Source organism: Diprion similis, chromosome 3 (assembly GCF_021155765.1).
Source record: "Diprion similis isolate iyDipSimi1 chromosome 3, iyDipSimi1.1, whole genome shotgun sequence".
Classification (NCBI taxonomy): domain Eukaryota; kingdom Metazoa; phylum Arthropoda; class Insecta; order Hymenoptera; family Diprionidae; genus Diprion; species Diprion similis.
The window spans coordinates 18,307,642-18,333,320 of NC_060107.1; the positions used below are offsets into that span (position 1 = coordinate 18,307,642).

Below are 25,679 nucleotides of genomic sequence, written 5' to 3' on the forward strand. Positions count from 1 at the left end.
CTCCGGAAGGTTACCGGATGGAGTGCAACTCCACATTGTTTGCCTCCACCGGCTTCGTCGTCTAGGCAGTGGCCAACTGCCCACGATATATCACGAAGACCATGCAGTCACACGGCGGCTTACAGCACCTCATCGTCCGTGGACCATGACTCACAATGATTGTAGCCCTTATTGACAGGGAGGCTGCGTCGATCCTCAGGACGAGGGCTTTATCAACTTTGGACGTAGTGTTTTAGGCTCGGTCCGGCTCCTGGCCGGTAAGTCGGTGAACGACAGGCTGCGGTCTGCCCTTGATGTCGAACTTACGGCATCCGAAAAAGTAGGCATTCAAAGTTGTACGGGAGATTCATGATTACGAAACGGTAGTTGAATTCGTCGGTAGCTGGAACTGTAGTTTTCGGTAGTTGTCGATCCCTCGGTGAATCAAAGAAACGTGTTGATCCCTCGATGATCGTGGTCGCGGTACCTGTTTAGCTTGCGCCGAAGCGCGGGATTACAAAATTTGTACAGAAAATATTAGTAACTAGTATTTTTCGCCTATATCGTATCGAGCTTGCCTGGAGTACCCCGCCAGGGACGCGTTTTCGGTAGTTTCCTTTAGATTTTTAGCCTTGTAACGAGCCATTCTGAAATGCCACGTTACAACACTTAACAAAGAAAGTTGCAAATTGCTTCCTCAAGATTTAGCAAGATGGGCAAACCTTCCTCTATGAGGAACTTTTTTTTTTATTTTGGCTTCCTCATAGAGGAAGCTTTGTCCATCTTGCTAAATCTTGAGGAAGCAATTTGCAACTTTCAATTTGCAGCTCTCTTTTTCCTATCATCGTTAAAAATAAATATAAAATAATTTGCAAATGTCAATTTGCACCGTTTTTTTTCGAGTATCATAAAAATTAACAATTTTTTTTTTCATCAAATTTGAACTCATCAACCAATTTTTTTTTAAATTTTATTACTTGAACCGTTGGACCGATGTTTTTTTCTTCCTATTATGATACTTCATTTATTAAAAAAAAAAATTAGCCATAAATCTTAAAATTTGCGGAAGCTAGAGTAACTGGTTTTTTTGAAAATTTCAAAATGCTGCAAAATTCGTCTTTTTTTTATTTTAGTAAATTCGATAATATTTTCGGAAAGAAAAGAGTTTGTACCGATTAATACATAATATTTTACAAAATTTGCAAAAATTGTAGCGGTTCAACGATTTTTCGAAAAAATCGGATTTTCGAAAAATTCGAAAAATCATAAATTTTGAACCGTTTGACCGATGTATCCCAAATTCAATACCAACCTTCCTATCATGATACTCTATCTATAAAAAAAAAATTAGTCATAAATCTTAAAATTTGCGGAAGTGAGAGTGTTCACAGCCTTTTTTTGAAAATTTCAAAATGCCGTAAAATTTGTATTTTCCAAGTAATTTCAACCAAACTCTCAGAGAATGAAGAGCTTGTATAGATGAACATCTGTGCAAAACGGGAGCTCTGTAGCTCAAACCGTTCTCGAGTTATAAACGTTTGAATTTTACAGTGCCAGAACATACACACACACACACACACACACACACACATACACACACACATCCGGACATTTTTTCTAGATATGATTTTTCGATCTTTTGGGACATTTTAAGCATATTGACATTGAAAACTGGAAAAAAAAATTTTCACCGTCACAAAACTTCCTCTATGAGGAAGCAAAAATTCAAGGGTCAAGAAAAATTCCATAAAATACAGCCTTTCAAAAAACCCCGAAAAGTTTTGGAATTTTTCTTGACCCTTAAATTTCTTTGTTGAGTGTATATTAACAACCATAACATACAATGTTGTATAAACGTACAATGTTGTATAAACGTACAATGTTGTATAAACGTACACAACACGCTCAGTCCTAATACATTTTATTTTCGGGCCGAGAACGAGTCTCGGTTCTTCGAAAATCTTGATTCGACTAAAACCGATTCCGTCAGTGAAGAGACAGTATTCGGCGCGAAAATAATAACGAGTGTGCATAATTTGCTAAATTAATTGTGTTAATTTCATATACTGCGAATATTTTGGTGTTCTAGTGAGTTTTATTTTGATCAAATATATATTGCCGTTTTCAAAGGTGGTGTTGAATATTTGATTCTACAAATATGAGTGATGGGAGGAAAAAGTTGAGCGGAGCGGAGTACAGAAAGCGAGCTAAAGAAAAGACCGAGAAACAAGATGAAGTCATAAAAAAAATGAACAAATTAGAGGCGTTTTTCAAGAAACCGGCGGTAAGTATAACTGACCCCGAGAACGATCATTACTCTTCTCCACCGTGTGCGATGATTAAAACTATTGACGGTGCAAATACCGAACAACCCGATACAAGTACTTCAAGTACTTGCAGTAACCAAACCGTGGCTTCCATAGTTCACGCTGGCGCTACTGCCGACATTCTCACGGAATCGCTGAACAATGCGAAAAATGAAAATAATACGCTTGATGTGAGCAAAGATCCGGCTCAATGGCTCATAAACGATAAGACTAGGGACTGGATAGCGATTAATGGAGTACAGCAAAATATGCATGTTGATTTTTCTCAAAGCCAGCGCCTATACGAAGACCGCACGCGCCATTTGTCAAAATCTTTGTTTGAAAGGCAACTCTTGAATGGAGAGAAAGCTCACCGAAGCTGGTTAATTTATTCTCCAAGCGCCGGTCGAGTTTATTGCGGACCATGTCTTGCGTTTGGTGGTGGGACCCAGTTCGGCAGTGCAGGGTTTAATGATTGTAAGAACGCTAACAGTCGAGTGGCACAACACGAGAATTCCGCAACCCACAAATTATGCATTTTGTCTATGAAGGAGAGAGGAAATATTCTCGGTCGAATTGATCAGCGGCTGACAGCACAGCTTGATGATGAAATAACGTATTGGAGGAACGTTTTGAAACGCGTAGCGGCAACTATAAAAGCTCTAGCATCGCGAGGACTACCATTCAGGGGTCACGACGAAAAGTTCGGTTCATCCAACAACGGCAATTATTTAATGACTCTGGAGCTACTGGCTGAATTTGATCCATTTCTGGCTGACCATATTTCGAGGTATGGCAATCCGGGTAGTGGACGTACAAGTTATATGTCGTCGACGATTTGCGATGAATTTATCAAACTTATGGCCGATACAGTGCTTCATACTATTGTCAGTGAGATCAAATCAGCGAAATACTTCTCCATGATCGTAGACTCTTCACCAGACATGTCTCATGTTGATCAACTAACGTTTGTGATCCGTTACGTTCAAAGCGATGGTTCCCCGATTGAACGCTTCCTGCAATTTTTTCCCAACACCGGGCATAAAGCGCTAGAGATGACAGACGCTATCACTTCAGCCTTGAACAAATTTGACATTGAGATCTCAAATTGTCGTGGTCAGTCATATGACAACGCTGCCAACATGTCCGGCGTTTACAATGGACTGCAGGCACATATTAAAAAACTGGCTCCGAAAGCAGCGTATGTTCCCTGTGCAGCTCATTCGCTAAATGTCGTTGGGCAATCGGCAGCAGAAAGTTGCGAAGAAGCTTGTTGGTTTTTCGGTCTTCTGCAAGAAGTGTATAATTTTTTTACTGCATCGACACATCGCTGGGAGATCTTGGAAGCTCAACGTCGCTCTAAAGAAGACTCGAAAGCGGGAACAAGTACCGTGAAAAGCTTGTCGACAACTCGCTGGTCAGCTCGTGCAGATGCATGCAAAAGTTTGTTGGAGTCTTGGCACGAAATTTATACAGCGCTGCAAATCTTTGAAAAAGATATCACCGAAAAGCCGATCAGTCGATCTGAAGCAAAAGGTATTCGATTGAAGCTAAATCGATTGGAGACAGCGTTCATGACCGTTTTCTGGGGTTTTCTACTTAATCGGTTGAATATTGCTAATCGAAAATTACAAGCTGTAAACGTCGACATATTCACCGCTATTCAGATTTACGACTCATTAATCGGTCTCATGTGCGAAACTCGGGATAACTTCGATGACTACGAAGAAAAAGCGCTGAAACTGTCTGAAATAGGAGAATATGAAAAAGAAATGAAGCGCAAAAGAAAAAGAAAACTCCATTCCGACGAGTCAGCCGAACAAACGGAAATGAGTGGTCGGGAAAAACTACGAGTCTCCACGTTTTTGGTCATCATAGATCAACTTCTTTGCGAGCTTCGAAAACGACGAGAAGCATACCAGCAATTTTATGATAAATTCTCGTTTCTCACAAATCTGACGACCCTAAGTCCAGTTGAAGTAGAAGAGAAAGCAACAGCGTTAAAAAATATTTACTGTTCTGATCTCGAAGAGGATTTTGTTGCAGAGTGTCAACATTTTCGCTGCCAGTGTCTTTCGAGCCGAAGCCAAACCGACACGCCGATGATATTATTGAAATGGCTTCATGATCAAGATCTCCACAGCGTTTATCCTAACGTTGATATAGCTCTACGCATGTGTGTTTGTATCCCGATTACGAGCTGTTCCGGTGAACGCAGCTTCTCCTGTTTGCGGCGGGTGAAAAATTATTTGCGTTCGACAATGAACGAGGACAGGTTGAACGCTCTGGCTATCCTTTGCATCGAATCACAGTTGCTGCGGTCATTGGATTGTGATGATTTGATAAACAAATTCGCTACTCAGAAAGCCAGACAGAAGACGCTATGTAAATAACAATTCATTGTTACTCATAACTCATAAATAATAAATCAAAATGGTAAGCGTCAGTATCTAAAGACGCTGATTGAGATAATTTTATCTTTTACAAACTTTCGTTGTTTTTTTATTTTATTTTAAATGTAATCCCTCTATAGTTCATTTAAGGATGTATATAAAATATATCAATAGTCTCAACTTTTCAGGAATTTGAAATATATGCTAAAATTTATTATGCTAAATCGATTGGAAAAAAGAAAAACACACCTATCCGACCATTTAAAAGAGATATTAAAGATTCAGAGTCCCATTTAACTGCATTTTATTTGTACCGAAAGTTGAAATGACAGCGTAATTGTATCTAAAAATTATATATGTCGTAACAGACGCACGGCTGAAAAAAGATTTTTTTAAAACTTCATATATTCATCAAATTTGTAAAGAAAAAAAAACATCCTACCCGGTGTCGTTGCAAAGATATTTGTGCTTAACTTTTGACTTGTAAGCGTTTAATAAACGAAACATTATTTGATTTGCTCCCAAAGCCAAATGAACTCGACCGCGAATGTCAATGCTATCTTCATCTCATTTAAAATCGTAAAATATTATTAAAATTAGCATAGTTTTGTATGTTAAAATGTTAAAAATCATTAAAATGGGAAAAAAATTATTTGGAATTGAAATTTGGATATAAAAACTAGCTTTAAAAAACAAATAGATGTACTGTGGATTTGAACTTATATACATCCTTAAGTTTTCGTGCTTTACAGCGAGTGAAGGGGGGAGGGGACGGCAATTTTGCATCGGCCTAGGGCAGCCAACGTATCAAATCCGCCCCTGAGCGTAACCCTTCATTAGACTTGTCAAACCAACATTCTTGCTTTTGTCGATCTCAACCGCATTAATTTCGTGGCGAATTTCTTCAAATAAATGACAGATGGCGTTGTTTACGAGCTGCGTGTTCACAGTCACTGTACTGTCACTGTAGTCACACAGTACCATCAGCTTTAAAGAGTCGTCCGTGGATATGGACCGAACTTTTGCCGGGTAATAAGTAGCAATACAAGGGGGATTCTGCGTAGAAATACCTACTTTACCGGCAAAGCACCCTCCCCCGCCGCCGCCCAGCCCGGACGCAAACCCATCAAGGTTATCCCCACTCCGGCGAGCTGTCAGCGTTCTGCGATACCATCACTTTGAGTCTTGTCGGTAAGGGGTTACCATCGTTTTGATCCTTGTCGGTAAGAAATCCCCTAGATTGATGTGCCGATCGGTAAGAAATCCCCTAGATTGGCGTGCCGGTCGGTAAGAAATTCCCTAGATTGACGTGCCGGTCGGTAAGGAGTGCTCTGTCAGTTACCGTAGATCTTACCCTTACCATGCCTATCGAGCGTGATCGAGCGGGATCGAGCGGGATCGAGAATCTGCCTTACCGAGTGCAACCGCGAACCCTCAAACGTTCGAGCGCACCTCCGTGAATCCTTCAACGTTCGAACAAGAATCCTCGCACGTGTCGCGTTGATAGCTTCCAGAAAGTTCTAGAAGATTCTCCAACGATCGAGAGGTTTCGAGGCGGAAGTCCGACGTTGGGAGGCTTACGCAATGACTCCGACAAGTTTCGACTTGACGTCGAGCGGCCCGAGGTCGAAGGATTGCGGTGCGACGTTGAATAAGACGACCCTGAACGAATTCTCGGAATTTTAGGCTGACAAACAGTTCTCGGAATCGGTCGACGAGTTTCGACTTGACGTCGAAAGGTCTGCGTCCATCGGTTTTCGGTGCGACGTTGAATTCTGGAAGGTTCCGGAGCCGTGAGAAAGATAACCTGCGACCCTGAACCGATTCTCGGAATCTTAGGCAGACAAACAATTCTCGGAGTCGTCCGACAAGTCGCAACTTGACGTCGAGAGGCCTGCGTCCATCGGTTTTCGGCGCGTCGTTGAATTCCGGAAGGTTCTGAAATTTGCTAACGCTAACTCTTAACTAGCAGGAAAGAGGTTTTAAATCAACGGTTGATATTGGTAAAAACTTTTTTTTATTGATAATAGAGAGTACAGTATTACATGTTTGCTCTTATTCAACGGTATCCTGACCATCAAGCTCCGGACAGTAAGAATTAAGAACTGGTCGAGTAGATGCCAACAGGCTTTTGTATTTCAACAGAAAATTTCGCAGTAACAATACGTTTTGAGCAGCACAGTTTGGATGTGATATAGAGTGATGTGTACAGTTCAATTTAGTATCTGACATTTTGTTCAATTTTTGCAACGACGGACAACCCAAATCCATCAGATCGACAACTTCAACGTTTTCGCCTAGAACTTTCTGCAGCCAAATCTTCTTCTCCAATCCTTTTACGTAAACCGTTGACGCGTCACGCAGCGACACGCATTCGACGGTGAAATTAAGCTTCTCGAGAGGTACGTCACCGCCTTTCCAGGATAACCCGTGATAATTCCGTGACAGCCACAAATTTTCGCTCTCAAACGGAGCGAGTAAAGAATTCCAATCGTACAACGGTTGGAAGAGAAAAATTGACGGGTTAGTTTCTTCGTTGACTGATATAACCGCTAACTCTTTTGGCGTAAAATCAGGGCCTGGTCTGTTGAATCCTTGCACGTCAACTATGAACTCCATCGTGAAAAAGACTGAATCGTAAATCGCAGCCTTCAAGGTTTTTATACCAATTTTCTCACCCCACCACTCAGCGGATTATACTCGATTATACGAACGTGTCAAATTAAGCAATAGGCAGATGTACCGGCGGGAAAGTTATTTTTAGCCTCAAATTCGATACGAATGTCAACCGGTCCAGATTTCAGAGCCTCTTTTTGTTTCGAACAGTCGATGAATATCAGAGGTTCATACTGTAGAAATTCGCTCTTTGTCAACAAAGGTTCGGGTTCCTTGCCGTAGTACGTAGCCTGGAAGTTGGCATACATCTCGTACAGCAGTGCGAAGCGATTATGACTCATGTCCAGGTTCAGGTTACCGTACGGATAATAATCGGAATTCAAGAAGAGCTTGACGTCGGTGATGTTACAGTGATCAAGATGGCTGGCATTTTTGTCGACTTTGTTTTTTCGATTCGTTTGAAAACTGAGAATAACTAATCGCGGTTTCTCCAAATGAGTGGACGTTTTCACAGTCCACACGTGTTTCGTGGCTGCCGGTAGCAGAGGATATTCGTACATCTCCCAACTGCGGAAGCTCATGGAGACAGGTGTATCTTTCTCGATGAAATTCAACAGAGCAATTTTTCGTTGATCCGAAAGCTTCACGTACGGTACTAACCATTCCACTTGATCGATCACGACTCGAAAGTCTTCGTCTTGATTTTGAACAATGGCATTTGAATCGCTCTTTGACCTTGTGAGAATCAGCTCATGCTTCGCGTTGACGATGATCTTGCGATAGTCTTCGGTAAAGCCCAATATCATGCTCAAGGGAATAACCACATCGAAGTTACCATCGGCGTCAGTTAATTTTTTCGTTTCTCGAACATCGAGCCATCCAGCGTTTTCCATGAGCCAACTCTGACCAGGGTTGAGCGAAGCGAAACCCTTCAGCAGACTGGTCAGACCAACGTTTTTGCATTTGTCAATCTCTACAGCGTTTAGCTCGTACCGTCCGTCTTCGAACAGATTGCAGATGGCATTGTTGACCAGGGTTGTAACCGCTGCTGGACTGCCATCTGATTTGACCAATTTTCCTGAGATATGCAGCGAACTCTTGCTTGGTAATATGCATAAATCCTGATGCTGAACGGTGATGCGAATCTCGTCGCTGTTTTTAAAAGTTAATGACGCATACGGCTTGTGTGCATGTATTTCTTGGTGAGCGATGGACTCATCGAAGGCGACGGGTGTTTGAATGCTCAAGATTTCCTCCTCCATGGTACGTAGCAGACAACGAAACAGCAGAACCGCAGTTTTAATCGTTGGAAATTCCTCTTCCAAAAGGTGTCACTTTTAGACCCAGAGCTATCAGGAATTCCACGTTTTGACGTGTTAACGGTTTGGGAATCGATCGATGACTGACTTGATCGGGACATGCCGCCTTACTAATATAACTCTTGTTGGGTAATCTGTTATATACAATACCCATATTTTATTGCGATTTGATGTGCAGTCTCACAGTTATAACTTCTCCGCGAAAATTAACCAAGTCTCCGTCTTGATCTACTAACCGAAGCTGTATGTGATCTATGGTCTTTACGGTGATCGGAAGATAAATGACGTGCGACGGCACTTCCACGATCTTATATCCCGGTGGAAAGATGGGGAAAAATTCGTAAATAGTATGAACTTTGCGCTCATTGACGTAGGCACCCGTTGTAATGCTACATTCGACTCGCAACGCGTTGACCTTGAGAATAGCTACAGGCATATCCGATTGGTGAGTTTGGTTAGCCGTCAATACACGCGGTGTGAATCCAAGAAGCTGACCAATAGAATCACTAGGCTCAAAATTCACGACGTGGTTACATTTGATTTCGCTGCATAACGTATTATTGTTAGGTTTGATGCTGATTTCAATGTCTGTATTCTTCACAGCGTCTTGAACATACTTTTCGATATCCTCAATTTCATAGCTGCCGGTAGATATGGTGACTACCTTATCACCTATGTACAATTTATTGTGGCCAGCGTCAACGTTGGGAATGGAATTGAAGGTTAACAATTCAACGAGACCGAGAGTGTAATTTTTGTCTGAAGCAAGTTCGATCGGGGGGAAATATTGCGCTTCGAGAATCGAAGACGTTCCCGATATCGTTAACGGAAACGAATCATCCATGGCTGCAAGTGTTAGACTGCCTTCACTAAATTATGTACGACGTTTATATAGCTCACCGCTCAGAAATTTCAGATACAAGTGTCCGCAATTGAACGTACCGTAATCTTGATATCTTTCATCGTTATATTTCACGCTACCAACACCGAGATATTGCACGAGGTCCAACGGAGGTTGAAGATGACCGAAACTGTCGAAATAGATGACATCGTTGCCACGTTTCTTATACGCAATCCAGTGTGTCCCAGGACCGTCTTTATCGTCAAGATTGACGACGGCTGCCTCGTTTTTACGCGGTCCGTTTTTGGGCATTTCGTTTCGCATAAAGATACCTCGGAAATACGGAATTTTCATAAGTTTTGCATATTTCAACAAATCCCAATTGGTTAACGCTCAGCGTGGTAGCGTCACATTTAGTTTTTTGAAAGATGAAGACCAAAACCTTTCTTGTACGGTTTGAGATGGAGACCTTTACCCAATGCGATCGCTTCCATTGTTTTGTTGTGCCGTTTACTTTCCTCTAATTCTCGTTTAGCCGCGCTCGCATCGTTGACAGCTTTTGCTATACCTGCAGCACCCCCCGCTAATGCACCCGTAGCGCTTAGACCGGCAAAAATTAGTATGAGAAAAGGTAGAAATCCACCAACTTTTGAGGGTACCGGTAGAATGCGCGGTGATCGCACGTTATGTTTACCACCTTCTTTTTTCACAGCTTCTCGAGCACCTTTCAGTGCAGATTTGATGCTTGTTTTCGCGTTGTGGCTCGGTATCATGGATTGCTTTGCCGCGCGTATGATTTTGTTCAAAGAAACGCTCTTGGGTTTTCGACAGCCCATGCCTAACTTTGTTTTTACCTTCATCGTGTTCGCTACAGCCCAAGCGGTTGCTTTTTCACCTAAATTTGCGTCTTTTGCTAAAACCCGTTTCCAGGCTTTCTCGGCTAATATTTTATCCGCGACGTTTCTAGTCTCGAGATTTTCACGATTTTTCGAATATGATATATCGTGTTCCTTACACGCTGCGTCGAGAGGATTGATACCAGGATCGCCTCTCGCGAGTCTTTTCGCCAACTTTGTACCAGGACCGCAGTATTGGTAACTGGGAACATGCAACTCGATCGGGAGTTTGTTGATGATGCTATTTACCAATCCTCTCCCACGTGATCGTTTCTTCGAGGATCGCTTACGATCGCGTGTGTGCACAATCATGTTCGCTCTTCGAGTGAGGGAAAGACCTTATAAATGATGCATTTATAGAAAATTGAGCAGTCACGTTCGAGATGAAGTTTGAGACACAATCGATCAAGCTACCTGTGATGAACTTTGACAAATATACGCAGCAAAATGAAAAACCGAAAAAACGCCACGGTAAACTGTTACCGAGTAGTGTACGTGCGGTATTTTGTGGACCTTCTAACTGTGGCAAAACCAACGCATTGTTCTCACTTATAACGCATCCGAACGGTTTGAGGTTTGAAAACCTGTACGTTTACTCAAAATCTCTCAATCAACCGAAATACAAGTTTCTCAGTCAAGTGCTTGAAAGCGTCGACGGTGTTCAATACTTCCCCTTTGACGAGCATGAGCACGTCATCGCACCGAACGAGACGCAACCTAACTCAATAATGATATTCGATGACGTAGCGTGCGAGAAGCAGGACAACGTACGCGCATACTTTTATATGGGTAGACATCATGACGTAGACTGTTTCTATCTTTGTCAGACGTACGCACGGATCCCCAAGCATCTCGTACGCGATAACACTAACCTGCTGGTCTTATTCAAACAAGACGAAATGAACCTGAGACACGTATACAACGATCACGTAAACACCGATATGACGTACACAGAGTTTGAAGACTTGTGTGTGGCATGCTGGAACGGTGACAAATATGGGTTCCTCGTGATCGACAAGAATCGAGAGCTCGACAACAGTCGATATAGGAAGGGATTCGACAATTTTATAAACATGACAAAGGAATAAAGTAGACGGTCATCGAGGGGAACGAAACAGTAGCGTTGCTGAGCTAGTTGTGTCAACATGCAGGAAATTCGGAAGGAAAAAGAAGTCTTGCGCCGTATTGCTCAAGCGAGTAATGCAATTCGACGGAAGCATAAAATCCTCAAGACGGGAAAAGAGTCGCTGCAGGAAACAATGAAGGATGTCTTCAAACCTGTGGTAACCCCGCTGCAGGAATTAGTCAACGTCTCTCGAGACACGAAACCTGTAAAGCAGGAGGTAAAGGAAGAAATCAAAACTGAACCGACGGATGAACCGAAGAACGAAATGGAATCTGAAGCTGAAGATTCTTTTGCAATTGCAGAGGAAGAGGATCAAACAATCACAGAGTCATCTGCAGGATTGGAAGATGAATATCTTAGAACACTCGAGGATAAAAACAGACAGAACGAGCTGGATACTTTATACGGGGTACGGAACCTTTCTACCGCCGGGCTGATGGTTGGTGACTCACCGATAAGCTTCGAGCGCAATTCCATTCGCACAGGGAGTACAGTCTACCCGAAAACTCAAGGTCTGCTGGAGTTGTTGTTCAAGAAGATGCCGAACAGCGTTCACGTTACCCCCAACGACAAGAAGAATTACAAGAACATCCTTCTCGCAACAAATGCTCACAGAAAGTATTACAGCGCCACCGAGCCTATCCGAAACACCCCCAGCGCCAAATTCAAGCACCTAATTGCAGAGCTGCTCAACATCAATACATCATCACCATCGTCATCGAAGCGTACGGGCAAAGGTGTTTTGCTACCTCAGGCTTGGGTTACACGACAGGGTGTTAAAACAGATTATATTTTCTGGGACGACGCAAACGAGTTGGTGAAACGTCTCCGTTTGCTTACGGCATCTCAAGCGGCTGGGAATACAAGTCACAACAACGAAATTATGTCGATTCTCGAAGAATTGCGGGAAGCTGGAATCATTTATTAATAAATTCACACCGTTTCTGCAATCATTTACGAGATGAGCGTCGACGTGTTTGAACGTCAGCTGAACAAAAACACAGCTGCGAGCACTCGAGGTCCTCCGGATATCGGATTTCACGTAACAGCGGACGGGCACTACGATATACGCAACAAAAGACTATGCAATATAGCTGACCCCGTGGAGCCAAACAATGCTGTAACTTTGAAAATCTTTCGTCGTAAATTCCACTTGCTGCAAAAACAACTCGACAATCTTGATCAAATGATCAAAGTATTGGATACCACCACAGGGAAAGCCTTGGACACCTTCTACACAGATTTTAGAACAGGCAGAGACCTGTCGATTCGAAACGCTGAAATTCTTTCCAAATTGGATACCAGACTGAGAGCATTGGAAGATGAACGGGGAAAAGCTAGCGCTGGTGACGGAACTGCATAAGCCTGCACGCCGGAATTACCCACGTCGTCGTGTAGATGTGCGTGGCATCGACGAGACCTGGCAGGCGGATCTTGTTGATATGATTTCGTACGCTGGACGAAACAGAGGCTACAAGTACATGCTCACAGTCATTGATATTTTTTCAAAGTATGCGTGGGCTGTACCGATAAAGAGCAAGTCCGGGGATGATGTTACAAAGGCCCTGGAATCTGTGCTTGTTCAAGGACGTGTACCGAAAAAATTACACGTCGACAGAGGAACAGAATTTTACAACTCAGAATTCGGATCTCTTATGACACGCTATGGAGTCAAACTTTACTCCACGTACAGTAATTTGAAGGCTTCGATCTGTGAACGTTTCAATCGTACGCTGAAAAGCAAAATGTGGACACAGTTCAGCATGCAAGGAAGCTACAAGTGGCTCGACATCTTATCTGATTTGGCATTGGCTTACAACAACACCAAACACCGAACCATACGAATGAAACCATCGGACGTCACGGTTGCAAACGAGAGGCAATTATTGCGTCAGGCGTACGGAGGGCTTCGAGCGATACCTATCAAACCGACAAAGTTCAGAACTGGCGACAAAGTCCGAATCAGCAAATTCAAAAACGTCTTCGAGAAAGGTTATACTCCCAATTGGACGACTGAAATATTCACAATAAGCCGAGCGGAAAATACTCATCCCCTCACGTACAAGCTCAAAGACTATCAAAATCAACCCATCGCTGGCGGTTTCTACGAACAGGAGCTCCTCAAGGTTGAACATCCGGACATCTATCTCGTGGAGAAGGTTCTCAAAAAGCGTGGAAAGAAATTATATGTTAAATGGTTAGGTTTTGACAGTACACACAACAGTTGGATAAATGAATCTGACGTGTAACATCATTATTGAATAAATGAGATTCTATTGCAAATAGGCATGTGTCTTTATTTTACATCCTATATAATTATATACAACGTTGTACAGTTATATTTCATAACCTATAGATCACGATACGGTAATTACAAAGCTCAAACGTATAAGCTAAGGTCCAGGCTTATAGCCCCACGGAAGCGTGTCGGTCGTGTTGTGAAACACGATCCGCTTGTCGTCATTCCAGCTCAGTGCCACCTTCTTCTGTTCCACAGTATAAACCTCATGCTTTTGACTCAAGAATAAATTCTGACTTTTGATCAAATTTTCATGTTGTAAAGCACATTCCAAATAATCATTAAAAGTTATTGTTCTCAACGTTGATCCCTTAACCCCTTTAGCAAGTTTTTTGTCGTTCTTATCTCCTAAGACCCTGAATGAATATAACTTTGCTCTTCATCCTACAAATTCTAACATTATTCGACCGTTGTTTTCATCCTTCATCAAGCCGAGGACTTTTTTATTTGATAAAGGCATTCTGTAAGCGTTATCAACTGAGTAATCAGATGTGTCGAATTTATGCAAGTCCACTTTCATACACTGGTATACGTCGGGGACGGTGATGTGATATACTAAACTATCTGTATCAGTGTACATTAATTTTACTTGGTTGCCAAATTTATTCTTAATATAATTGTAGTGAAAATCGTAGATATAAGTTTTCGAAAGATCCAGGATGGAGAAACCTGCATACAAAGGTTTATTTAGTTTGACTTTCGTTTTCTTTAATTCGACTATTACCATATCTTCATCAGAAATGGTGCAGCTATGGAAATTTGGTTTAGCTATAGTAGCTCGAGCACCGTATCTTCCGTCCCATTTCGTGATCAGCCTGACATCTCTATACTTCCTAACATTTTCCATTGTTTTACCGAAAACTGCGTTGTTCATTAATTTATAAAAGTTTTTTTCAAATTCGTTGTTCGATTTTTTCCGTAAATCAGTATTCAAATCTATGTAATTTTTTAGCCATGGTGTTTGCCGGAATTTGAGAACTTTGTGAATTTTAACCAACTTCAGACCTAATTGTAAGCATTGTTTTAAAACACGGTAATGAATAACATAGTTTTGTTTGGGAAGTAGCGTGGTCGTCAATTTCGGTTGCTTTGTACTCGAGATCGGAGGTATGTAGTGCTCCGGACACAGTGGTAAATCTTTATGCATTTCATGCAGTTCCGCAGGATATTCCAAATCTATCTCTAATATGTAACCGAACTCCGCATCGTCCGAGATGGTAAGAACGTCGCATTGTCTGAAGTCTGATACCCATTCGAAGGAACTGTATGGCAGAGCAAAGCTCATAGCACCGTACAAATTGTTAACATCGAAGTACATGAGATAAGATTCTTCGACTTGTGGATCGAATGCCTCTCCCATATATCTGTTGTTGGATTTTGCGTATCTGTTCGAACACTGCGACACACCACCTCGGATACCTTTTTCTATAAACATAATCATATCTATATCAGTGAGAAGCTCGAGCTCGATGCCGGTACACTTTAACATTGCATCAAACGACAGACCGGGCGCTGTGTAGTAATGTAATGGGTCCAGTTTGTAAGTTGTCCAACAATTCTGTCGAAAATTTTGAAAAACGTCAGCTAGTAAGAATACGTCTGTTTGTAGATATAAATCTGAATACTCTCCCAAAGTTTGAACCTTAAAAGTTTGCCAAACTTCACATGCATGTGCATAGTCGTCGTCTGATATATCCCGATCGTTTAATTTCGAATAAAATTGTCGTTTGGTCGGTAATCGTCTGTCCTCAAGCTTCTCCCAATTATCGATATACTCATACGGAAAAACACCTTTTCTAGTCAATAACTGAAATTTATCTAAATTATGGCAAAACTTTCGTGTAATTGATTTTTGATCATCACCCAGATACGTTGCTAACTTCTCAAGACTACTGGGCATGAAGCGGAACGAATCTATGAATCTAAACTTTATATCTGTTCCCTTCACATATTTTGTAAAAGAAATGTACTTTTCTTTGTTTACGGGTAGAAGCTGGATTGTGCCCTCGAACGATGTAGCCAACGATTTAATTAGAAAATGGGAATCATAACCCGATAGATTGTGGAATATCACAGGAATTGTATGTGAGTTTTGATAATTCAGGTTGCAGCCTCGATGAGCAGCACCACGATACTTTCCAGTGAAATGGCAGTGATCACGATGTTTGACGTCTTCGAGCGTAAACGGTTTTTCACAGATGTGACACACTGTTGCCGAATGAAGTTCGTTGATTTGATGGAAATTAAGTGGTTCCATTGGTACAACAGTTTTGAAATAAGTTTCTAACGAATGTGCCAATTTCTCTAACTCAGTCACAAACCATTGAATGCAAGTCTCTCCACGATTAATTTCGAATTTTGAAATTGAATCATTAAACGCACAATGTAATAATAGGCTATACTGTACGGCGTATGCTTCTGATAAATTGTTCTGTTTTCTCCAAGACTTTTAAGAGTGGGTTGCCGTAGACATTCTAGATCTGCATAAATGCAGAATGGAACAGTTTCTTTATGTTTGAAATTTTTTAATTTAAGAATCTTGTCCTCTTCGGTCGGTAAAATAACTTTGCTTTTGTTCAAGTTCAGGCAATCTACATTGTGCTTCAACAAACATCTTTCAGATTGAAAGTGTGACAGACACCTATCGCATAACCAAGTACGAGCACGGTGACCAGAAATTTGAGATCTTGTTAATCGTGATAAATTTCGAATACATGCAAAATGGTGTATTCTTCTGTTCTTTGTGTAATTTTCCATACCATCATCACCATCATCATCATCATCATTGTCAATTTCAGTCTCTAACATTAAAAGATGAATTACAGGTTTATCAGACTTGCTTCGACTTAAATAAACGGGTACAATTTCACTGTTCATTCGTTTTTTGTCAGTATAATCGATACTGTAGACGTTAATCGAAAGATCGTTGAGTTTTTCAAATTTTGGAATTTGATCTAAGGACATTGGAAAATTCAAACCATCGTACCGTAGCACTGAGCTGAAATGTGGGTAAGAGCTGACTCTGTCGGGATGGCTATTGTTCGCTGGAAAGAGGGCTGCGGTGACCGACCTTAGCAAGCAATATGAGTCGTTGTTACAGATGTTGACAACGGCCTTCTTATCTTGAATATCTTTGGGTAGTGGTGTATATGTGAATACACCTCCTTGTAGTGGTACATACTTATTAATGTTTACGGTTAAATTGATTATCTCAGTCAAAGACCAGCCTGAGTCTTTTTCTTGGAAGTCTTCCACCTTAGCCATCACTTTTTGCTTGACATTTTCTTCGAACCACCCATGTATGTCCGTTGGTTGGAGGATAACTTGATTTTTGGTGTTAAAAAATTTAATGTCTTCCACAATTTCAGCGTTCTTTGTAACACTAAATTTACACGATAAAACACAGGTGGCTTTCAAACTTCCCGTCTTACGTAGCATGTTCTTGAGTCTTGCAACGACCAGATGTTTGGCATCTTTCAAAAACACACCCAAATCCTTGTGTTGCAGATTGATTACAGCACCCGTTCTAATTCGACTCTAGAACGCCGTCTCCAAATCTTCCCATTGTACTCGATCGCTCCGCCGTCGGCTTTGTAATCCGTCGCCTACTTTTCGAAACTGTTTGAATTTTGCAGTCAACGATTTTAATATTCCGATCGTTGTCAAAATCCGTGTCTTCTCCCCGATCGTCGAGGCGTTTTTCCGTAAAATTTTGTTCAGAAGCCTTGTATTTTGGGTTCCAAATCGCATCCATTTCTGAACCTCGGCCGGTGAAGATTTCTCGCTCAAAATCTTGAACGCCGTCTCCATGATTTTTATCAATTTCAAGCACTTTTCGGAATCCATGTTTGTTTCTTCTTCAATCGCACACTTGACAAGAGTTATCGTTGCAAAGCTTGCATCGTAATGATTGTTCTACGCCGACGCGGTCTCTTTTATGGTACATTGTGACTCACACATATCATCGAACTTGAGCGAACAATATTCTTTAACGAAAATTTTGAGATCTTTTCGAGCGAATCTGCTGCTCGTGTAAGATGGTAAGACAGTTCTTGGAACTCGACGATGAAGTTTCACACGCTTCATGTACGAGACAGAGCTGTGGTAGTGCAATAGTATTAGTAGATATCGTTCTCTGAGCGCGCGATGGGGATGTTTTTACTTTGCCAGCGGTGTCAGGTTTACGATTTCGAGACCTCTGCATTAGTTCAGTAGAGCAGAGTAAGACAGCGGTAATTTACAAACGTAACCGACAAGTGTCAACTACTTCGAGATTTCGTATAGGTTTAATTGTAAACCTAAACACTTGAAAAAGCTGCACGAAGAGTGGGGTGCTCCATAAGCCTGATGAAATCATTCACAGTCAAACCGTGAAAGCGTCAAGGTGGGTGATCGAAATCAATGCAGTTATAAAGTATTTAACGTTTATTGTGCAACAACTTTGGATTTTTACTCGAACGAAGAGAAATAATTTAGCGTGTGTGCCTTTTTTTCAGATTTTTTTTCCCCGGGAACTTCAAAAAAATATCGGTGAGTTTTATCAGAATATCGAAATTTTTTCGTCTGTGTGTGATGAGCAATCAAGACTTCAGACGTGTGTGCTCATTTTTTTTTTTGGTTTCAGAAATGGAGTTTGTGAGAATCAGCGAAAAGGTGTATGTACCGCGAGAGTGGACGGCGGCCCTCCCCGTCAACGTTTTAATTGAGGCTATCGAATTAGCCATGGCAGCAGCCACGCTGAAAATGACATCTATCTGTATCAGGCGGGAATCCTGACATTACTTGATAGAAGAGATGACGGGACCTGTTGGTTTCGGAAAGTGTAAGACGAAGTTCTATACATATATTTTTTTTTACCTGTATCTTCATCTTCATTAGGATTTTCTTATAGTAAAAAAATTTTTTTTACATGCTTCAGGAACGAAATATTTATTCTTTGGTTAATAGAATTTTTTCCTAAATCAATTATTCTTATGAAGGATAAAGTAATACAACAGTTTCGCGACACTGACGAAAATTATTTCCTCTCTTTATTTTTCACAATAACAATTTTAAAAGAATTCTAGGTATGCATTAGATTTCTAAAGTTACATTATTTTTGTTTGTGTTTCAGAGACATGTAAGAAAAAAAAAATGGACGTATCCATATACGTTAAAAAAAAATTTGTATTTTTTTAAAAAACTATATTCTTTATTTGATAATAATAAAACACAGTTTTTGAAAATTTATACAACATTTTTTTTTCAAAAGTTAATTAGTGCTATTCTAATCGATTCGATAAAACTTAAATTAAGTGCAAACTTATTCGAGAGTAGACGCATCGGTGAATTCCACCGGGTTATATTGACCGCCCAGATACTTCAGCAGCAAGCAATCCTCCTCGACAGCCTTCACCAAGTTCTGCATGAGACCGTCGTCCTCGCAGAGTACCTTCGCCATGCGTGCCGGGAGAAAGACGCTGAACGTCGCATCCACATCGACGACCACCCGTTGACCAAATCGAGTCTGTACCCTCCTGACACTTGTGATTCGGTAATTTTTTGAAACTTCCAAGTCGGATAGCTTCCTCGTTGGTAGGAATTCTTGCAGTTTGCCAATTTTGTTTAATTTTGTGAAATCCATTGTTGGTGTTAATTTTTTCACAATTTCAAACTTTTCAACTTCTTTGTCACTTTGTTAAGTTCAGATTTTTGATGAACAATTTTTTTCAAGTCTTCAAGATTTTTTAAGAACAGATCAATTCGCCGGCCTAGTTGTGCTTTGTCGGAGGTTCGCTTCATGAGAGCTGAAGAATCGTTGTGTGAATAACGTTCTGAAATTCAGGCTTTTATACCATATTTCTCCCACCAAGCGCTCAGAACCTTCCAGAATTCAACGTTGCACCGAAAACCGATGGACGCAGGCCTCTCGACGTCAAGTCGCGACTCGTCGGACGATTCCGAGAATTGTTTGTCTGCCTAAGATTCCGAGAATCGGTTCAGGGACGCAGGTTATCTTTCTCACGGCTTCGGAACCTTCCAGAATTCAACGTCGCACCGAAAACCGATGGACGCAGACCTTTCGACGTCAAGTCGAAACTCGTCGATCGATTCCGAGAACTGTTTGTCAGCCTAAAATTCCGAGAATTCGTTCAGGGTCGTCGTATTCAACGTCGCACCGCAATCCTCCGACCTCGGGCCGCTCGACGTCAAGTCGAAACTTGTCGGAGTCATTGCGTAAGCCTCCCAACGTCGGACTTCCACCTCGAAACCTCTGGATCGTTGGAGAATCTTCTAGAACTTTCTGGAAGCTATCAACGCGACACGTGCGAGGATTCTTGTTCGAACGTTGAAGGATTCACGGAGGTGCGCTCGAACGTTTGAGGGTTCGCGGTTGCACTCGGTAAGGCAGATTCTCGATCCCGCTCGATCCCGCTCGATCACGCTCGATAGGCATGGTAAGGGTAAGATCTACGGTAACTGACAGAGCACTCCTTACCGACCGGCACGTCAATCTAGGGAATTTCTTACCGACCGGCACGCCAATCTAGGGGATTTCTTACCGATCGGCACATTAATCTAGGGGATTTCTTACCGACAAGGATCAAAACGATGGTAACCCCTTACCGACAAGACTCAAAGTGATGGTAACGCAGAACGCTGACAGCTCGCCGGAGTGGGGATAACCTTGATGGGTTTGCGTCCGGGCTGGGCGGCGGCGGGGGGAGGGTGCTTTGCCGGTAAGGTAGGTATTTCTACGCAGAATCCCCCTTATATTGCTACTGTAATATGCACAAATCCTGATGCTGAACGGTGATTCGAATTTCATCGCTGTTGTTGAAAGTTGACGAGACGTAAGGTTTGTGAGCGTGAATTTCGTAATGCGCAATGGATTCGTCGAAGATGACCGGTGTTTGAATGTTTAAGATTTCTTCTTCCATTGTACGTAGCAGACGATAAAACAGCAAGATCGGATTCTTATTTGCCGGAATTTTCTCTTCCAAAAGGTGTCAGTTTCAAGCCCAGAGCTATCAGGAACTCCACGTTCCGAGGTGTTAACCGTTCGTGAATCGATCGATGACTGACTTGATCGGGACATGTCGACTTACTGATATACCTACTCTTTAGCTGTCTGTTATAAACGATACCCATTGTTTATTAAGATTTGATGTGTAGTCTCACAGTTATAACTTCACCACGAAAATTAACCAAGTCTCCGTCTTGATCTACTAACCGAAGCTGAACGTGATCTATGGTCCTGACGGTGATCGGAAGGTAAATGACGTGCGACGGCACTTCCACGATCTTATATCCTGGTGGGACGGTTGGAAAAAATTCGCAAATAGTGTGTACTTTACGTCCGTTGACGTAGGCACTCGTGGTAATGCTGCACTCAACTCGCAACGCGTTGACCTTGAGTATAGTTACAGGCACGTCTGATTCGTGAGTTCTATCAGCCTCCAATACACGTGGTGTGAATCCCAAAAGTTGAGCAATGGAATCGTCCGGTTCAAAGTTTGGAATGTGGTTGCATGTGATTTCGCTACGTAATGTGTTGTTGTAGGGCTTAATGTTGAGCCTGATGTTTGTATTTCTTAGCACGTTTCGGAGGTACTTCTCTATGCCTTTAATCTCGTAGCTGCCGGTAGGTATGGTGATCACTCTATCAGCCACGTAAATTTTATTGTGACCAACATCAACGTTGGGGATCGAATTAAAGGTTAACAATTCTACCAAACCAAGAGCATAACTTTTATCACGAGCAAGTTTAATCGGAGGAAAATATTGCGCTTCGAAAATCGAAGAGGTTCCCGAAATCGTTAACGTTAGTGAATCATCCATGGCTGCGAGTGATAGACTGGTTGTGTTGAATTATGCACCATACTTATATAGCTCATCGCTCAAAAATTTTAAGCACAAATGTCCGCATTCAAACGTATCGTAATCCTGGTACCTTTCATGATTGTATTTAACGCTACCAACACCGAGATATTTTATGAGTTCCGAGGGTGGTTGAAGATTACCGAAACTGTCAAAGTAATCGATGTTATCGTCACGTTTCTTGTACCAGTGTGTTCCTGGACCGTCTTTGTCGTCGAGGTTGACTGTAGCTGACTCGTTTTTTCGTGGACCGTTTTTGGGCATTTCGTTTCGCATGAAAACACCGCGGCAATAGGGAATCTTGAAGATTTTTGCATATTTCAACAAGTCCCAATCGGTTAACGCCCGACGTGGTAGCTTCGCATCTGGTTTTTTGGAAGATGGAGACCGAGACCCGTTTTATACGGTTTCAAATGAAGCCCTTTACCCAACGCGATAGCTTCCATAGTTTTGTTGTGCCGTTTGCTCTCTTCCAGTTCTCGTTTAGCAGCGGTTGCATCGTTCACAGCTTTTGCTATACCTGCCGCACCACCAGCTATCGCGCCTGTGCCACCAAGTCCAGCGAAAATGGGAATCAAGAATGGTAGAAATCCACCAACTTCTGAAAGTACCGGTAGAACGCGCGGTGTTCGCACTTTACATTTGCCACCCGCTTTTTGAACAGCGTTTTCAGCCCCCTTGAGCGCAGACTCGATAGCTACTTTTGCATCGTTGCTCAGAATCATGGATCGTTTCGCAGCATTTATAATTTTTCTTAAAGTCACGTTTTTCGGTTTTCGAATTCCCATTCCGAGTTTCCATTTCACTTTCATTGTATTAGCTACCGCCCAAGCCGCTGCTTTCTCGCGCAAATTGGCGTCCGGTGCGAAGACCCGTTTCCACGCTTTTTCAGCCAATACCCTATCAGCCGCGTTCCTGACTTCAAGATTTTCACGATTCTGCGAGTAAGCAATGTCATGGTTCTTGCAAGCTGTGTCGAGAGGATTGATTCCCGGATCACCTCGCGCGAGTCTCTTTGTCAACTTTGTACCAGGTCCACAGTATTGATAACCAGGTACGTGCAATTCGACTGGAAGACTGTTGATGATTTTATTCACCAGACCTTTGCCGCGATGTTGCCGTTTGCTGCTTCGTTCACCTCTGTGCACGATCATGTTCAGGCTTTGACTGAAGGGAAAGGTTGAAAACCGGGGTATTTATAGGAAATATGGTCAGTCATGTCCAAGATGCGGTTTGAGGCACAACCTACTTAGCTTCCCGTGATAAATTTCGACAAACTTTCAGAGCAAAATGTGAAAAGATAAAAACGGCATGGGGAATTACTTCCGAACAGTGTGCGTGCAATATTCTGCGGACCATCTAATCGTGGTAAAACTAATGCGTTGCTCACACTTATAAGGCATCCCAATGGATTGAGATTTGAAAATATCTATATCTACTCAAAATCCCTTAACCAACCGAAGTACCCATTGTTGAAGCAATTGTTGGACAACGTTGAGAATTTGGAGTATTTTCCTTATACTGAGCGTGAGCAAGTGATTACACCGGACGAAGCACGACCCAACTCGATAATCGTGTTTGATGATGTAGCGTGCAAGAAGCAGGACAATATTAGAGCCTACTTCTGCATGGGCAGGCATCACGATGTTGATTGTTTCTATCTCTGTCAGACGTACGCGCGTATTCCCAAACATCTCGTGCGCGACAACGTGAACTTACTCGTGTTATTCAAACAAGACGATATGAACCTGAGACACGTATACAACGACCATGTGAACACCGATATGTCTTACATACAGTTTAAAGATGTGTGCTTCGCATGCTGGAACGGTGATAAGTACGGGTTTCTTGTGATCGACAAAGACAGCGAACCCAACCAAGGACGTTATAGGAAGGGATTCGATTCTTTCATTAGCCTGGAAAAGTAATAAAAATCTTGCGTTTCCAAACGAAAGACACAGTGGCGTTGCAGACTCAGTTGCGTCAACATGCAGAGCCCCAAAATTCCCGAGCAAAAAGAAGTATTGAGGATTGTGTAGGAATGTATGAGTGGTGAGAAAAGAAATATAAAGGTTCGGATAATGTAGACGTATGTGTTTATTGTATGACGTGCTACCGACAACTGAACAGAAAAGTAAGGACGAAAGCTCGAACCTTGATATGCGATCTGCGCGCGTATGTGCTGGTATTATTCTCGACGTGCGAGAACTATTTTATTTTTCAACACTCCCGCCGTTTGAGTATGTCGAGACTCCTATACCTAAATTAACACATAAGAAATTAAATTGGCTCTTTGGGAGTGCCTTGGTGAATATATCAGCTAATTGCCGTTCTGTCGGTACATATTCCACCGATATTTCGCCATTTTCAACAATCTCTCGTATGTAGTGATACTTAATGTCTATATGCTTAGTTCTTTTATGAAATTCGGGATTCTTTATTAGACGAATTGCACTTTGATTATCTATTTTTAATGCTGTCGCAGTATTTGGTAAACACCTGAGATCGCGTAACAGTTTCCTTAGCCAAACGGCTTCTCTCGCAGCCGCTGCTGCTGCAACATATTCGGCTTCGGTGGTGCTGAGCGTAACTAGTTTCTGTCGTTGTGACGACCATGACACAATACCATTTGACACACAAAATGCATAGCCTGTCGTGGATCTGCGCGTTTCCACATCGCTCGCAAAATCGGAATCAGAGAAACCCAGTAATTCTAAATTACTCCCGCCACTTGTATAATTTATACCGACTTTAGTAGTTCCGATCAAGTAACGAAAGATTCTTTTTACAGCTTGCCAGTGACTTTCGTTATGATTGCTCAGATATTTACTGACCGAGTTCACAGAATACGCGATATCTGGTCTTGACACAACTGCGAGAAACAACAAGGACCCTACTGCTTCTCGGAACGGTACATTATTCGATTCTACAATATGGCTATCATTTAGAGTTAACTTTGCGTGTGGATCGGCAGGGACGCTTGCAACTTTTGCTTCGTTCATCTTAAATTTACTTAGAATTTTATTAGTGTACGCTTCTTGATGCAAGAAAAGTGCCTTTTTCTCTCGATCTCGTACTATTTGTACTCCGACAAAGACTGTCCCGTCTCCAAGCGTAATCTCGAACGCGTTTCTCAAGGATTTGACAACCGACTCAAGAGCTTGACTATTGTTTGCTGCTATGAGCCCGTCATCCACAAACAGAGCTAAAAATACTTCGGTACCGTCGACATGGCCCCGAAATATGCACTTGTCGGCCTCTGTCTCGCGAAAACTGTACTGTCTCAAAAATTCACGAAATTTTTCGTTCCAGCACCGAGGTGCTTGTTTCAAACCATACAAAGATTTGTTTAGTTTGCAAACTAATTCTTGACTTTCTTCTTTCTTGATCTCGAGCCCCTCTGGTATTTCCATGAGAATTTCCTCCTTCAGTTTCCCATGGAGGAAAGCCGTCCTCACGTCGAATTGTGCGAGTTCTAAGTCCTTTTCAGCCACCACGGCCAGTAGGACTCGTAAGGTGTCGTATCGTACGACTGGTGAGAAGGTCTCGTTGTAGTCAAGGCCCTCTTTCTGTTTGAACCCTCGAGCGCAGAGTCGTGCTTTATATCGGTGCACATTGCCTGATGTGTCTGTTATAACTTTGAATACCCATTTCGAATCGATGGGTTTTCGATCGTTCTTTTTCGGTACGATTGTCCAAGTTTCGTTTCGTTCATGTGCGTCGAATTCTTCTCTTATTGCTTCGACCCAGTTTTCGGCCTCTGGACTATTCATTGCCTCCTGGAACGTATTTGGCGGATTATATTCTGCAACATCGACCACATACTGGCTGGCAACCGAATGTTGTTTCGGTCTCGCAGTTGTCTAGCCTGATTGGGTTGTTCGAGTTCTTCTTCGCGAAGAACTTGTACTTCCTCGACTGCCTCAGGTTCAACTGCTTCGGGTTCTTCCTGTTCCTCGAAAACTTCTGGCTCGTCTTCGTTATCAGCGACAGGGAAGGTGTATTCTAATTCTTCTTCTTCCGACGATCCATGCTTCGACTTCT

General features: G+C 42.2%; 4 protein-coding genes across 4 annotated transcripts; 2 read left to right on the forward strand and 2 right to left on the reverse strand.

Annotated features, from left to right (window-relative positions):
* The first annotated feature begins 2,137 nt into the window (after positions 1-2,137).
* Positions 2,138-4,678, forward strand: LOC124404711 (zinc finger MYM-type protein 1-like). Its single transcript, XM_046879043.1, has one exon. The coding sequence runs from the start codon at positions 2,138-2,140 to the stop codon at positions 4,676-4,678; it is 2,541 nt and encodes an 846-aa protein (XP_046734999.1).
* A 2,717-nt stretch (positions 4,679-7,395) lies between these two features.
* On the reverse strand, positions 7,396-8,556 carry LOC124404712. Its single transcript, XM_046879044.1, has one exon. It carries the CDS (start codon positions 8,554-8,556, stop codon positions 7,396-7,398), a length of 1,161 nt encoding a protein of 386 aa, XP_046735000.1.
* A 2,939-nt stretch (positions 8,557-11,495) lies between these two features.
* Positions 11,496-12,404, forward strand: LOC124404713. Its single transcript, XM_046879045.1, has one exon. The coding sequence runs from the start codon at positions 11,496-11,498 to the stop codon at positions 12,402-12,404; it is 909 nt and encodes a 302-aa protein (XP_046735001.1).
* A 2,360-nt stretch (positions 12,405-14,764) lies between these two features.
* LOC124404714 lies at positions 14,765-17,213 on the reverse strand. The gene is made up of 3 exons (XM_046879046.1): positions 16,097-17,213; positions 14,864-15,983; positions 14,765-14,780 (listed from the first exon to the last, which is right to left on the reverse strand). The coding sequence occupies exons 1-3, from the start codon at positions 17,211-17,213 to the stop codon at positions 14,765-14,767; spliced, it is 2,253 nt and encodes a 750-aa protein (XP_046735002.1).
* Between the last annotated feature and the right edge of the window lie 8,466 nt (positions 17,214-25,679).